This window comes from Arvicanthis niloticus, chromosome 29, assembly GCF_011762505.2.
Source record: "Arvicanthis niloticus isolate mArvNil1 chromosome 29, mArvNil1.pat.X, whole genome shotgun sequence".
NCBI classification, from domain to species: Eukaryota; Metazoa; Chordata; class Mammalia; order Rodentia; family Muridae; genus Arvicanthis; species Arvicanthis niloticus.
Window position 1 is genome coordinate 2,398,091 of NC_133437.1, and position 15,854 is coordinate 2,413,944.

At 40.9% G+C, this 15,854-nt stretch overlaps 1 protein-coding gene and 1 non-coding gene across 2 annotated transcripts in view; one reads left to right on the top strand and one right to left on the bottom strand.

The window, feature by feature from the left end:
• Rhobtb3 (Rho related BTB domain containing 3) overlaps positions 1-15,854 on the bottom strand; it is a 48,705-nt gene that overhangs the window by 21,344 nt on the left and 11,507 nt on the right. The window contains exons 4-6 of the mRNA XM_076927011.1: positions 12,384-12,538; positions 8,066-8,177; positions 5,412-5,777 (exon numbers count right to left, since the gene is read on the bottom strand). Coding sequence (XP_076783126.1) covers positions 5,412-5,777; positions 8,066-8,177; positions 12,384-12,538 — 633 coding nt within the window. The remainder of the gene's footprint in view (positions 1-5,411; positions 5,778-8,065; positions 8,178-12,383; positions 12,539-15,854) is intronic.
• LOC143440506 (small nucleolar RNA SNORA71) lies at positions 1,569-1,699 on the top strand. Its single transcript, XR_013108160.1, has one exon. It is a non-coding gene; the product is annotated as a small nucleolar RNA SNORA71 (small nucleolar RNA).

Here is a 15,854-nt window from a genome sequence, read left to right on the forward strand (position 1 = left end):
GCCTAAAGTTATTTTCATGTCTGAAGCCTACTTCCTTGTTCTAGCCTAAGATTTAGATTCCTGCCTGTAATTACTTCTTTGTTCTAGCCTAGGATTTAGATTCCTGCCTGAAATTAGCCTTGTCCTTGGTCAATGTCAGATTCCTGCCAGGCAGCCCCAAAAGCTCTCCACATCTCCCCTTTTTTTTATTGCATAAACAAGACTGAGCCTGTCTTAAGTCGTTCTTATAAGAATGTCTTTCTTAATGGAATATGCATTATCAAAAGCAATGCACGTCTATCTTAGGTTGGAAAGGCTCTGTGTAGAATCTTACCCGTCCTTGGCTTGCCAGCCTTTTAATTTAATAACTCTGTCTGTTGGTCCATTTTCAGTTTCAAATCATGTTTTTTTGGTTGCCAACATGTTAATGTTGTTAAACACAAGCTTTGACACAATGGGCAGGAATAAAAGTATTCCCAGGACAAAAAGGGCTACCATGACCAAGGTATATATGCCATTCCTGAAGCTTGACCAAAATGGAAATATTGACTTCAAGCCATGAATAATTTTATCAGCATTATCTGCAGCATCAAAGCTCAGCAGAGCAGCATTCTTTAAATTCATAATCTCACTGTGCAAAGTTAAAACATCCAGAGAGGTGTTAGAATTATGCCAAATACCCTACAAGTGTCTTTAAACTTTTTCCTAAGTATAATGACTATCATTGTAAATTTTAAAAGTAACACAACTCCATTGGTACTTGGCATGACACTTGAGATGGCTCCTTACTCTTAAACTCTGAACCTCCTATAATAATTCACATTATACAATGTGAATTATAATAATTCACATTTTAAGCCAATGAGATCAGGCCACTGCAGACAGCTTCTACCAGTGGGAACCAAAGTCAACCAAAGGTCCTGATCCCAGGGCTCTCGGCACTGGCTTTTTATTTCTTTTTATTTAAAGATTGGTTTATTTTTATGTGTAAGATGTTTGTCTTCATGTATGTAAGTGTGTTGCATGTATTCAGTGGCTAAGGAAACCAAAAACGGGTGTTAGATCCTATGGAACTAGAGTGAAGATCAGTTGTTAGCTACCACATGGGTACTGGGAACAGAACCTGGGTCCAGTGCAAATGCTCTTGCCTGCCCAGGCACCAGCTCTCAGCATTGCTGGATGGCTCCCACCGTCTCACCTCAGCTTTAGCAGCATTTGTCATTTCCATATATAAACACTCACAGGATAGCCAAATCTGAGCTGAAATCATGGTCTCCACATCTTGGAATTAGGAAGAATAAAGAGGACATCGCCCACGAAGGTGCCGCCTCGACCCCACTGTCTCACCACTGTCTGTTCTACTTGTAACAACTCTTGTATTCTGACTTCCCTGCTAGATCACCTTCCTTTTCATACTCCAGAAGGATGAGGAGTCTCTAAGAACTGTCTGTTCACTCTTTCCCCCTTTTATATCAGTGATTTTTAACTGGGCACACATAATCTTTTCACAATCTGACATATTCTTTGGGTCATGTTTCCAGAAAACCTCCCATGTACATAGACAAAGGTGTGTATAGAAATATCAGGACCCCTGAATTCAAGAGTGATTTTGCGACACCTATGACCTGCTCGTTGTTACTACTGAAAGAGGATGCCAAAAGCCTTTCTCTGTGTTTCGAAGGTCCATTTCTGTCCTTGCTAAACCTGGAGCTTTTGAACACATCTTCCCTCTTGAAGCCTCTTGGTCTCCTGGTTGCTGACAACAGGCTCACTGAGTGCCCTCTGCCAGTTCTGGGCAGTATTCTCTGAGGATTATAAACCTCAGAGGTGTTTGTAGATACCCAAGAGCCAGAGACCGGACAGCAAGACCACCACACAAAACCAAGCTGGAAACACTGCCCCATCTGAGCATCACAGAACAGGTTTTTGTTGTTGTTGTTGTTTTTTTGTTTTTTTGTTTTCTATTATGAGGAACTGGCTCCAGCATGGAGACTCCTGCATACCAATTTTGATACCAACACCTCAGAAAGCCATATGTTAGCCCCATGTCCATCTATCTGTAGTACCCTGAAATGACTACAGTGAGAAGAGATTTTCCACTGAATTTGTACCTAGCTTTTCTGCCATTTCCCTAACCACTGTGCAATAAACCTTATACATTAATGGTGGGAGGGAGGGGATGAAGGTCAGATAGATATATCAGATGCCTTAGAAACCAATGGAGCACAGATTGCTTCTCCATCCTAGCTGAGTATTATATTGACCTGAAGAGAGACAGTTTGTAAACTCAGAGGAAACCTCATCCTAATTAACTTAGACTTTCTGGAGCTAGGGTTCCAGGCACTAATATGTTTTAACGCCTCCCAGGTCCCCTAATGCTGTTGGCAGACCAACACTTTAAAAATCCCAGATATGGTCAATACCCAGTACAGTCTACAGGAGAAGAAGTTTTGATTTGTCTACATTCATCCTAACTGAAGGAGAACACAGATACAATCTCTGTATTGACCTTTACCATTGTTAAGTAAACTTACATCCAGCTAATACAAGTAAAGTTATATTCAAAGACCATCTACATAATACCTCCATTGAAAGGACTATCTGAAAACAAGCCAACATCAAATAATCTAAATAAGCAGGCAAACTCAAGGAGCCACTTAGGTGTTTAAAAACAACTCACCAAGAGGCAATAACCAAGAATGAAAGCAGAAAAAGTTCCTAACAGCACTAGCAAGTGGGCTGTTTTCCTAAGCAGAAATGCTAATCACCATCTTTGACATTGTAACTAATAAACCAATAATCCCGAGGCGAGGACTCCTTCCTGTAGTGCAAATGTTTAACACGAGATCCAGTCTCTGAACAGTTCCCTGAACAGACAGCATTGGCATCAATGGGCACAGTGTCACATGGCAGGATCTGTAATAGCTGCTCACTTTGCACTGTTCACCGAGGTTTTGGTTTTTTTTTTTTGGTTTTTTGAGACAGGGTTTCTCTGTGTAGCCCTGGCTGTCCTGGAACTCACTCTGTAGACCAGGCTGACCTCGAACTCAGAAATCCGCCTGCCTCTGCCTCCCAAGTGCTAGGATAAAAGGCGTACGCCACCACTGCCCGGCTTCACCGAGGTTTTTAAGGATAACTTCTCAAGCACTTCAGTAAGTCACGTAGTCAGTTGAAGAGCTCAGTGCATTCAGGTATCCTATGCTGTTTTCTGGTGTGCATGCTACAGAATAATTCCAAAATTGAGAGCGAATACCATGCAGACTGAACCCACAGCTCTGTCCACATGCTCACCTACTCTGTATTTCAGTAAGTGATGTGGAATTCTGGGTCATCTATGACAGGTCCATCACAAATCTACATTCTTGAGCCTCTCACAAATATTTCAACTTCTAACCATCCAAAGATCAAGTGACTCATGAATTCACAAGCCTTAAACTACCAAGTCCTATAAGAATGTTACAAGTGTTTGCTGTTTCAGAATAGCTTCCTGAACACAGAAACTACAGCTCTCACTGTGCCCTCAGCCCTTGCCGTCGTCGGGCATTAGCTAGTAAACACAATAGGTTTCCAGGCCCAGCTTCTCAACTGAAATCCAAGCCCCAATTCACTGGCTGTGGCGCACTCCTGGTGTCCGGAGAGTATAAACCATCACCTGGAATCCGTAGGAAATACAGCTCACATTGCACCCACGCCTGCCACACCGTCAGAATCTGCATACTTACAGGATACAGGATCCCCACGTGACCTCGCACTCTAAGATTTAAAAGCACCAGTCTGACGCTGAAAGGTCACAGTGTTAAGACTCCTTGAATCTGCATGCCAGACTGATGTGGCCTTCTTACTGAGTTCTCTTCTTACCTGCTCTATTTCAACCGCCCCTCCCCCACCACGCATGCGTAGTCTGCAGAAAGCCCAGCCTGATCACACTGAGGACAGTATCCCAGCTTCCGATATGGCAAAAACTGTTCTCACAGGCAAAGATAGCTCATTTCCCCCTCTGTACTCCTGGGAAAGTACCTACGGTCCCCAGAAAATAGCAGTTATAAGTTATGTTTGCCACAGCATCTGTATATGTAAATAAACCTCTTTCTAATACTAGCTGAGAGAATTCAGAAAGTTGTTCCAGGTAACTGTCAGGGGCATGGGTGAGGGTACAGGGAGAACCTTTTCTTTTCCCTTTTCCCCATTGCTGAATTGACTTTAAAATGCCAAAAAGGCATCCTTCTGCTGGAGAATCCAGGCAGGTCCAGTCTCTGGTTATGTGGACCTGCTTTACAGCTACCATACTAAAGAAAGCATAAGTTCTTTAATGTACTCCTGTGCCTTCCAGGATTAAATGATATTACGGGAAACCTGCTGAATAATTCATAGACTTTCAACAGTAAAATCATTAAAAAGTCAAACACAGCCTTCATAGTTCTCCAGACATGTCACTGCAAACGTTTTTTTTTTAACATGCAAATGTTTGTTTTTTAAGAATTAGTATCAAAGTCTGAGCCGTGAGATTCTAAGTTTAAACATTAAAACCTGTAAAACTAAAAGACGTCAATAACTAGAGACTTGATGACTCTAGCTACTTGGACCTGACTACACGGCCACTGAAATGTACATAAAGCTGGCAAACTGTGTCCTATGGGTACTTGTGAATTTTACAAACCACGATTCACTAAGTCACCACAGCGCTATTCTCACATCTCCAACAAAAAATCTACTATAAGTTCTTTTCAAAACCCTAATTAAATTTTAACTTATTACATGGTATATCCATAACTCAAGTAGAAAAAAGAACATCTTAGTTTTTAGAGATGAGTAATTTTCCACTGCATACATATATCACACACATATCATACATATCACATATATAACATATATATATATATATATATCACCATACACATATCATGAACCTACTGATGACATTTGAGTCACAGTCACCATTTTCACTATGGTACATAATACTGCTTTGAGCATGGCTGTAAAACTCCTGACACCTTGCTTTTAGTTATTTCAGGTATATACTCAGAAATGAATTGTTATATTACATGGTCTTTAATTTTCTAACAACTGCCATATTCTTTCTAAAGCATTAAGAATATGACACAAATGACACCACTGATGAACCTTGAAGACATTATGGGTCTAATACTGAAGACAAATGCATCTAATATTACTCAATTGTACACTTGAAGATGGCTGAAGGAGCACATAATATGCTATGTAATTTTACCATTTTATTCTCCTTAAGGCAAGTAAATTCATCAGGAAGAAAAATAACTTGGATATTTCTAGGTATAAAGCAAATGCTATATTTTATGTGTAAGCATCACCTCCAATGTCAGGGGATAAGATAAATGTAAAATTAACCAAGATTCTCATGGACCACGGGCATCTTCATCTAGACAGCTTAACAGAGTAGAAGGGACCGAGCATACCTGAATAAATGAAGCGCAGAATGTCTGATAAACACGAGCAGAAGAGAGCGTCCTTAACAATGACGGGCAACGGCGGGTTGCTGGGGGATTCCTGGCTAGCACCTGGAAGCACAGCATCTCTGGTTATGGCAAAGAGATCCTGGGTGGTTCGGATGATACTGGAATCCTGAATGTCGGTAGGGCTCTTCACATTGAAAAGCAGCATGAAAACGTGGCTTACAGAGCAGAGAACGATCTTGTGGGCTTCCACAACACCAGTCACTTCAGGGTGGTAAAAGACCACATCCACACACTGGCAGCAGAGCAGCAAGTTGTTCAAGTCGGAGTGATAGTGTGATGCTTCGGCTTTCAACACAGGCATCTTTTCTATTTCGGATGGAAAATTGAAATAATATCTCATTTTTTTACTCCTACAGCCCCAATAATCAAAAATAAGTATTCTTTAAAACTGAGGTGAAATTCTACAAAGCAACAATATTTGCCCATTTTTTTTTACCTACAAACCACTGATTTTGTACAGCTTAACTTATGCATACATGAACTAGTTCATCAAAGGTTACTGAAGCACACTTTACAGAACACACAAAGATACAATTTTATATTTTGTAGTAAAAATGAAAACCTAATGATAAGTGCAATAAAATAACATTTGTATCTCAAAACAAAAAAACGCTCCCTCACCTGCAATGCTTTAGTATTGGGGTAGGAGTCTTCTACCTGATTTTTAAAAATTCACCTAAGTTCAGAAGAGCCTACTCTCACACAGGCTGTCCTTCTGTGATAGGGCAATGACAAGGGCCACAGTTTAATGACAGTGAAGTAACATCTTCACATTTCTATGTCACCAGAAAATGTGATGCCTCTAACTACTCTATTGTCTGAAATCAACTTAACAACTTAACTTTGATCCTAGTTTTTTTTTTTTTTTCTTCCTTCTAATAAAATAATCTAATTCACCAAACAGCAAATAGTTTCCTCCACTCAGCACACGTCAGCCAGGGTGTTGACTGTGATCCATGGGTTCCTAGGGAGAACATAACTTTAGACTTACCAAAACTAGTTTGACCCTGCTGAAGGGTCAGAATATCCACAGGTCATGTCCTCCCCAAGAACCTAACTGTAAGATATCTTGTTAGCAGACCTGAGCAGAGGGACATGGAAGAAGGGATGTGCCAAAGGATGGCACACCATGATCTAAGCGAGTGTGATTCATTCCAGCAGTAACAGAAATCCTTTATTCTAAACAAAGTTTGGAGGCTAGTCTGTAACACGGATAAGCAGTTTTGTGGGCCAGGCTCCCTGCACTGCACCCCACACCACCTTCCCTTCTCTGACAAGGACCTTCACAGGACCTGAAATGCTGACAGTCCAAAAGCCAGTACTAATTCTTACAACAAGTCATCCCCAGAGACACCTAGAGGTGCTGGCCTGGGTTTTATTTAGCGCTTGGCCCACAGTTCTCCACACGAAAAGGCACATGAAACAGCCTTGTGAACACACAGGCTGTATCCACTCTCCAGACACTGCTGGTGACCCTGCACACTAAATGAAGAACCACTGGGGAAGTTTCTATCAGTGTCAAATGGTGTGGGATGTTTGATTCCTCTGAGGCATGAGCATGTTCTCTCCTTTGGACCACTCAGAACAACTAGCTGTCTACACTAGCTGGTCTTTTTCAACCCTGAGAGAATATAAGGCCCAAGAATCTACCATCTAACAGATCTTCTACTTATCTGAACTTTTCAAAACTGAAAATGATTCTTCAATTCTAATTTGTATTTCCTTAGTTTATATTTATGTTCTTTCAACAAATAGTTTTCCAGTACCTACTTTACATTTTTTCCCTTTTTGAGAAATAGGGAAACCTCAAATTTATAAAATACACACTGATTATTCAATACATATGTACGTATGGTATGATGGGGCTTTCAAACTCATCTTTTACATTCTTCATAAAATATAGATATATTATTACAATAAACTATAGTCTTCATTCAATGATTAAAAAGTACCTATTTTTAAAAAGGATATAAAAGATAAACTGATCCAAAATGTTCTAATAATGATGAGTGTAGTTTTATTTCTATATTTACACTCAATTGCACAAACGGTACAGTTGAGCGCACATCCACCCTTGACTTCATGCTGCTAATACTGTCATCGAGCCTTATCCCTCGACATAAAGACAAGCACAGACAGAGACACACACCAGCCACATTTTTTAAAGTAAATAGGCTGCAGGTGTTAGGCCACTGTGGCTCTGAAGACATTTAACATTATATTTGAGCATTGACTTATTAATTGTAATAGGTAAGAAATTAACGATAATGCTACAGTTTCATCTAGTTTTCAGTCCATATTAAAATTTCACCGAGTGTCCCAAGATTGCCTTTCAAATGTCTTACTGAACAGCATCCAATTAAGATTTGTGTATGGTCTTTAGAAGTGTTCAATTTCAACAGTCTCTCCACATGCTAAACATCTATAGGCTGAAACACTGAATCAATATTTCTCACACGTGTGGTTTAACTGCTTTAGTGTCAGCTCAAAGGGTCCCATCCCTTGTCCCAGGCGGGCCCTGAGCATGCTCAAATTTAAAAGTAATTTCTCTAAGATCTGTGACCTGTAAGAAGCGTGTTCTAACGCCATCACACCTGGCTGTTCGAGCTGAGGAGGTCGAATCCCATGGAAGGAGCTGGTCATTTTCCTTTTCTTCATTTTTTCACTTGTCTTCTGATTTAAGGCTTGAATCATAAAATACTCCAACTAAACATGAATCAAATCAGAGTTAGAAGTCCAACGTGATCATTTGCATTCCAAACCACACCTGCAATTGGTTTCAATGTCAGCACCAATACTAGCAAACACGTAAATAATTTTTACATATTTTTATATTTTATATAAAATTTATTACAATTATATAATGCTAAAATAACCTTCAGTATTAAAAATAAATATATTTAGGACGGTTAATTTGCTTTGTTCCAAAAAAGGTACACTCACTTAAGAAAAAAGTTATTTTCTTGAATAATCAAAAAAACAACACACCCACTATAGTACCATGGTTACAGCAGTTCCCTCAGCGGGAGCCAGTGAGGTAAATACTGTGACATTTAAGGCAGTAGTAGATATGGTCAGATCTGTCCACAGGTGCTCCCATCAGCTAGGCAACTGCATTTGTTTCTCTTCAACACATTGTCCTTTACAAATTAAAACTCTCCTCAATATACACTAGCCCTGGCTCCGGGCCTGTGATATACCTCACAAGGTCTAGGTTTTGTAGAAGCACAAATAGATATCATCTCCACAGCAAGACAGGTATTAAAATATTAATCAATAAAGGAAACTTTGAGATACAAAAAGATATTCTATATTCCTGTTCTCCCAAACCTATCATCATATAGGCATATTCAGCCAGACTTAGCTTTAAATTCTCAAACTTCTCAGGGATACATGCAACGTAGAATGGTCAACCCTAATTCCTGGACCCTAAGACCACCTCTCCTCTTATCACCCTCATGCCCAAGGAATTCTCTGCACACACAGGGATACCCCGAGTTCCAGCTGTTCTGTCCCGAATCCCCTTTAAACAGTTACTCCTTGGCCACCTCTCAGGCATAAGAGTCCCAGCAATGCAGCCCCTCGCCGGCCTGGCAGGCCCATGAGAGGGCCTGTGCAGGCCAGGAAACAGACTTTTCATCAGTGGCGCAGTAATCTGAATCATGTGTCTGGGGGATTCGTCATAGCCTCTGTCTAACAGAACTATGTGTGCCAATGGAAAGCTATAGAGCCCTCTGAAATGTGAGCTCTATCTAACGCTCAAGGAACTGAATCTCATTTTGTTTTATTTCAGTTAATTTTAAAATCTAAATAGCAATAGCCACATGTGAAAACACAGGCAGTTTTACAGAGTGATTGTTATTTGCTCTCCGTGGCCATATTCTTTTGGATCCATTAACTTGTGCCCTATGGGAAGGGGGTACAACCAGATGGTGGGGTTCTCTAAATCCCACAGGCAGGTATCCCCTTACTCGGGACTGGAAGGGATGCCATACACCTCTTCATCCTTGACTGAAACGTAAGAGTTGAAATGCTCTTTCACTTCAGTGTTATCATCTCCACTTGTATCCTTGCAAATACCATAATCTCTCACCTCAAGATTTCAGTTACAAATTACAACTCAGGAATCTAATCAGAGGCCTCAGGAGATGGCTCAAGTAGAGGTAAAGTGCTGGCTGATCAAGTGTGAGGATGTGAGTCTAAAAACCCACAGCCCTTGTGCAGCCAGAAGTGCAAAATGAGTCTGTAATACCAGTATCCCTGCCAAGAGATGGGAAGTGCAGACAGACCATCCTCAAAAGGTCCTGGGCCAGCTGGTGTGATGTATGCGGTAGTGACAGCAAGACAGTCTACCTCAAACTAGGCTGAAAGCGTGGACCAAAATCCAAGACTGTCTTCTGACCTCCACATGTACGAACAATGACACATACAGGTGTATGAATGCACACACATGTGCATGCACACACAGACATACACATGAAGATCATCTTGATTTTGTTGCATATTCTTACTAAGTATTAACATAAAGGAAGTATCCATGTCTCTCTCCCAACTTGGACCACATCTCAGTCCTTCTCATATGTTATTGTAACTAAACCGTTTAACATTAGGAAGAAAGAGAACATGGAAAAGAAAGAGAGATAAGGAGTAATCTTAAGTATCTCAGGCTTTAGAAGCTGGAATAGCCATCCAGGAGACTCTTATCCTAACAGAAATGAAACTACATCCAACCCGTGAAATGGCCATCAAATAAAATCACTAAAGAAAAAGGGTACCCATGCACTCCACATAAATTACCTAAGCATCTCATGGAAATGCAGTCCTTGATCAAACAAAAATATTTCAAACTCAATAGAAATGGACTGAATTGTAGCTATTTATGTTTAACAAAAATCAGTATCATTGTATCTGTTAATTATAGCCAGGTCAGTGAACTCCAGAGAAAGAAAAGCCTATGTCATCTGTGGTAACTGGAATGTTTCAACACAACATATGTTAAGTCCAAAGATCTCACTCACACTTAAGGTAGAGTTGTTTTGGGTGTTGACTTTCATTGCTTATCAGATTTGTCTACTGAGAAGGGTTGCTTCTTAGAGAAATTGATAGTTTAAGAACAGTAAATTGTTAACTGATGCAAATATTCTCCAAAGACCTTATAATTCTTAGTATTAGCTATGGGATAGAAACTATATGTTGAGACTTAAAATGAACACAAGACACACCAGCACTGCAGCTGAATCAAAGCCTGGCTTCTTCACATCCAACAAGAAGCTGTCTACAGAAACAGTCCTATGTGTGTGGCTTTTTTTTAAAATTGAAAACAGTTTTTTATACAATATATTCTAACCATAGTTCCCCTCCCTACAAGTCCTCTCAGATCCTCCCCAGCCATCCAACTCCACACTTCCATTCTCTTTATAAAACAAACAGGCAAACAAACTAACTAACAAAAACACATAAGAAACACACACATACACAAACTAAACACATAAAAACACTAAATTGGAAACCCTAATATACAATCAAAAGGCCGGAAAGATTGGGATGGGCGGAGTCCAAACAAAGCAATATGTATCAAAATCGACAAAACTGCCACTCAGCTCTGTCTTTGTTGGTCTGGGCATGGGACCTTAAGTGTGGTTTGTATACTCAGTGAGACTGCCTTGGAGAAAAACTAATTTTTTTCCTTTGCAAGTGGCTTGTGTAGGGATGAAGCCTCTTACCCACTTCCCCTTTCAGCACTGGGATCACATGTGACTTAGACCTGTCCAGGCCCTGTGCACTCTACCACTGTCTCTGAGTCCATATGTGTCAGTCCTGCTGTGTTTGGAAGGCACTGTCCCCTTGGTGCCATCCATCCTCTGTGGCTTGTACACTCTTTCTGTGTCCTCTTGTACATACTTCCCTGAGTCCTGAGGGGAAGGCGTTTAGAACTGAGTGTACCTTTGAATTATAACAAGATTGGTTGTGAAGTCTTGCTGAACCATGCATAAAAGAAAAAAAAATTTTTTTTTCAACAAATAAAGAGAACTCTTAGGGCCCACTTGTTCAGGTTACAAGGCTCATTCAGCTGTATATCAGATATTATAAACCAGGATGAGGAGACGGTTCCATCAGTAAAGTACTTGCTTTCCAAGTACAAGGACCTGATCCATGTAGGGGGAAAATGCTGGGCACAGTGGGAAGTACTTGTGATCTCAGCACTAGAAAGACAGAGATGTGCAGATCCCGGGACTCATTGGCCAGCCAGCTTTGCCACTGGCGAGCTCCAGGTCAATGAGACTTAGCCTCAGAAAACAAGGCAGACAAGAAGAACAACACTCAGGATTGACCTCTAACCTCTACACAACATATATTACCATCCCCTCCCCCATACCCCAGTAATGCCAAGTGGAGTGAAGCATGCTTCTAAGACCAGATCTGGGTGGAAAACACGGGCGGCCTCTGAGGGGCACTCACTAGCCAGCCTAGCTCAGTTGGCAAGTTCAATGCCAGTGAGAGTCCATCTTTAAAGAAAGTGAGCTGTGTTTGATGGCACCTGAGGATATTCTCTGGTCTTCACACGCAAGTATGAACATATACACCCATGCCCACATGCAGGCATATGTGTGTGTGTGCGCGCGCGCGCACACACACACACACACACACACACACACACACACGATTACTAAAACTTGTGTAAGTTTGTATACTAACAAGAGATTTTGATCTATACAAAGACCAATATATTAACAATTTAAAAGATTCCAAAAATCATAATAGATGTCTGATTAAATCTATGCCACTAAGTCATGGTTTCTCAAGGTTAGAACAAAGCATGCTCATAAAACTGAGGCCCCAGTTGATGCCTTAGAAAATGACTAAAGTGGCAGCTGACACCAACAAAGGACCTCACAGGGCTTCCCCACTTACTACTCCTCCAAAGTACTTTCCGATGTAGAAATCATCAAGACTGTGCAGCTCCAGGTAGGTAGCGCCCAGTTCTTTGGCGAGTTGGATCCCTTCTGTGGTGGTAACACAACTCCCCCGGTCTGAGGTACACAAAGGGCATGTACAAGGTAACTCTTCTGAGGAAAGGAACATAAGAACAAAGAATTCTAAAATTAATCAGGAAAAAAACAAACAAACAAAAAAACAGGCAGTGTGAATGTTAATGAATACAACCACCATACACCAAACTCAAAGTGTCAGTGTCAGCAAGGAGAAAGTCCTCGCTGAACAGGCACTGACCACAGAAGAACAAATAGTGTTTTAGAAAACGGGAGGATCTAGAAGATGCTGAGAGGAAGCAATGGCGCTACACAACATCTTATTACAGGACCATTAGATCAAATTCAACCATCTGACTGAGAGATCGCCCACACAAACCCTGAGAACCGAGGACTGGCAATTCTTTTGTCATAAATTGTCCACTAAGTAAATGACCACGTATACGAATAAACCTCGTGCTTTTATTTTAATGGAACCGTTAATTTGATCTTAATTTTAAAGTTGCATGCCACTCCCTCATAAATTTCACATGAAGTGCATTCTTAATGCAGTCGCTTAGTTCTGCAACCTTCTCTGAAGACTGATTTTTATTTCATGTTTGGGTATTTTGACTACATATATTTTTTGTGCAGCATGAGTGTCAGGTACAAGCAAAGGCCAGAAGACAACACTGGATTGCCTGGATCTGGAGTTACAGACAGTTATGAGCCACCATGTGGTGCTGGGAAAGAAATCCAGGACCTCTGGAAGAGCAGCCAGTGCTCTTACCTGCTGAGCCATCTCTCCAGCACCCTTAAACATTCTACTTTAGAGATAAAACTAAATCAAAATAAAACTTATAGATTTATAGTATTTATATTATTTATAGTATTTAATAAAAAAGTGAACTTCTCAGGACTCGCATGTGAATAACAGCCAAATTTATGACTGAAAAAGTGTGGCCAATCACATCTTTAGAAAGACTCTTTCGAAGACCAAAATACATATCAGCTCCATATTCACCAGTCAGCTTTGCTTTGTCTCAGGGATAAATATCAGATGTACCATATTCAAATAGCAGCTGAGTCAAAAAAAATGAGGCAGTCACTGCAAGAATGGCATGTTGTTGCTGGTTAGTGTCCCTGGGAAGCACAATCTAAGATATGGAATGATGTGTGGGTGGTTCACTGCTTAGTGACTGTCCTAGTTAGGGTCGTTACTGTTGCGATGAAACACCATGACCAAAAACAGCCTGGAAAGGAAAAGGTTTATTTCACTCACACTTCCACAGAACAGTTTCTCATCAAAGGAAGTGAGACAGGAACTCAAATGGGGCAGGAACCCGGGGGCAGAAGCTGATGCAGAGGCCATGGAAGGGTGCGGGTGCTGCTTTCTGGCTTGCTCCCCAAAGCTAGCTCAGCCTGCTTTCTTAAAGAACTCAGGACTGCCAGCCCAGAGATGGTACCACACCCTCCCCACCAATCAACTAAGAAAATGCCATAGAGAACTGTCTACAGTCAGATGTTATAGAGGCATTTTCTCAGTAGAGGCTCCCTCCTCTCAGATACAGTTGTGTCAAGTTGATAGAAAAACTAACAAGCACAGAGACCCCAGAAACAACTCTGCTCAGGAGTGAGAGAAATGGGTCTGAGCACAGGAAAGACTTCAGCAACAAGGTAGCTGTACCTGGCACCACAGTCTCTCTGGAGGTTAGCGTCTTAAAGAAAGACAACTGAGCCCCTGTATCTACCCAGTAATTAGATGAGAGCTACATTCATGGAATGGATATTACCTTGGGCAAAGCAGCTCCCACCTGTGGAGATGCATGCCTGAAAAGATACTGTGTACCACACAGCTAATGAGCCTCACAACTGAGGAAGTGTGTGGAAGAGCCATGAGCATTTGAGCAATGCCCTTGGGCAGGGAAAAAAAAAAAAAAAAAGAACCAAAACGAAACAGTGTTACTCAGTTACCATACACAGATGGAGCTTGTATGTGTATTTATGGGATGTGTGTCCCAGTGTCTGAGGTCAAAAGATAACTTTCTAGAGTCAGTTCTTTCTTTCCATGATGTGGGTTCCAGGAATCGAATCTCTGTCCTCAGTCTTGGCAGCAAGTGCCTTTACCCACTGACCTATATCATCTTAAAGCTGAGAAATCAGAGTGTAGTGGCACACGCCTTTAATGCCAGCACTCAGGAGTCTGAGGCAGGCAGATCTCTGTGCATTAGAGATCAACCTGTTCTACCCAGTGAGTTCCGGGACAGTTACCAAGGGAGATCCTGTGTCAAAAAAGAATGAAAAATAAAAATAGAGTTAAGAAACCATGTACTTCTATCTTCATTTCACAGAAGAGGAAGCTGCAGCTCAGATCAGTCAGGTGACTTAGTCTCTCAAAGCAGAGATTGGAAACAAAGACAAAAGCATCACGGTTCCACCTGACAAAAAAAAAACCGTAGCATAACCAAAAACAGAATAAAAAAGTCTGGACAGAGATGATCAGCTCCCAAAATACAGTGATTAGAAACACTATTAAGCCCTGCTTCTTTAATTGTGCCATACATCCTAATCTGAGCATTCTTTCCCTAAGAGTTCTTCAGTTTGTAGCAAGCCACTCATATAGCATTTAGGCTTTCTTGAGAAAGAACAATTGGCTTTTCTCTTTACAAGGCCTTTGTGAACAGTGCCTTGATTTTCCTGAAGACAGAAGCCTTCTTGTGTTTACAAAGGTCTCCTTATGTGGCTGGAAGGGGGTGGGTTTGCAGATCACCTTACTCAGCATTCCTTCTGGATAAAATTAAGCAAAGTCATCAGTGTCCTGAGAGGAGAATGAACCTGATGGACAAGTATGGTTATCAAACCAACTCTGAGGAAAAATAACTTTTGTTTGAAGCCAGAGGAGTGACATTTCTTTCTACTCAACAAGAAGGAAAACTGTCACACAATCAGCTGTTACTTGGCTAATTACATGTTTTCTGAATTTCAAAGGATTTCTGTAAACCTGCTATAGACAATTTTTTTTCCCAACTGGTTGCTCTGAGGGTCTCTTCTGGACCATCGCTGTGTTTCCACATATCCACTAGCTGTAGTTACTGTAACATTCTATGCAAGTCTGTCTTGAGTTTGCTATAGGAGAGCCAATAAAATATTGATGGACTAAATACATTCATACTAAGCATATAGCAACCAGAGGACCCAAAATAACACTTAATGTTTAATACAGTTCCTCATGTTGTGGTGACCCTCACATATAAAATTATTTTTATTGCTACTTCATAACTGTAATTTTGTTAGTTATGCATTGTAATGTAAATATATGATATGCAGGATATATGAGATGAAACCTCTGTGAAAAGGTCACTTGACCCCCAGAGATGTCATGACCCACACATTGAGAACTGCTGTACTTTGTAGA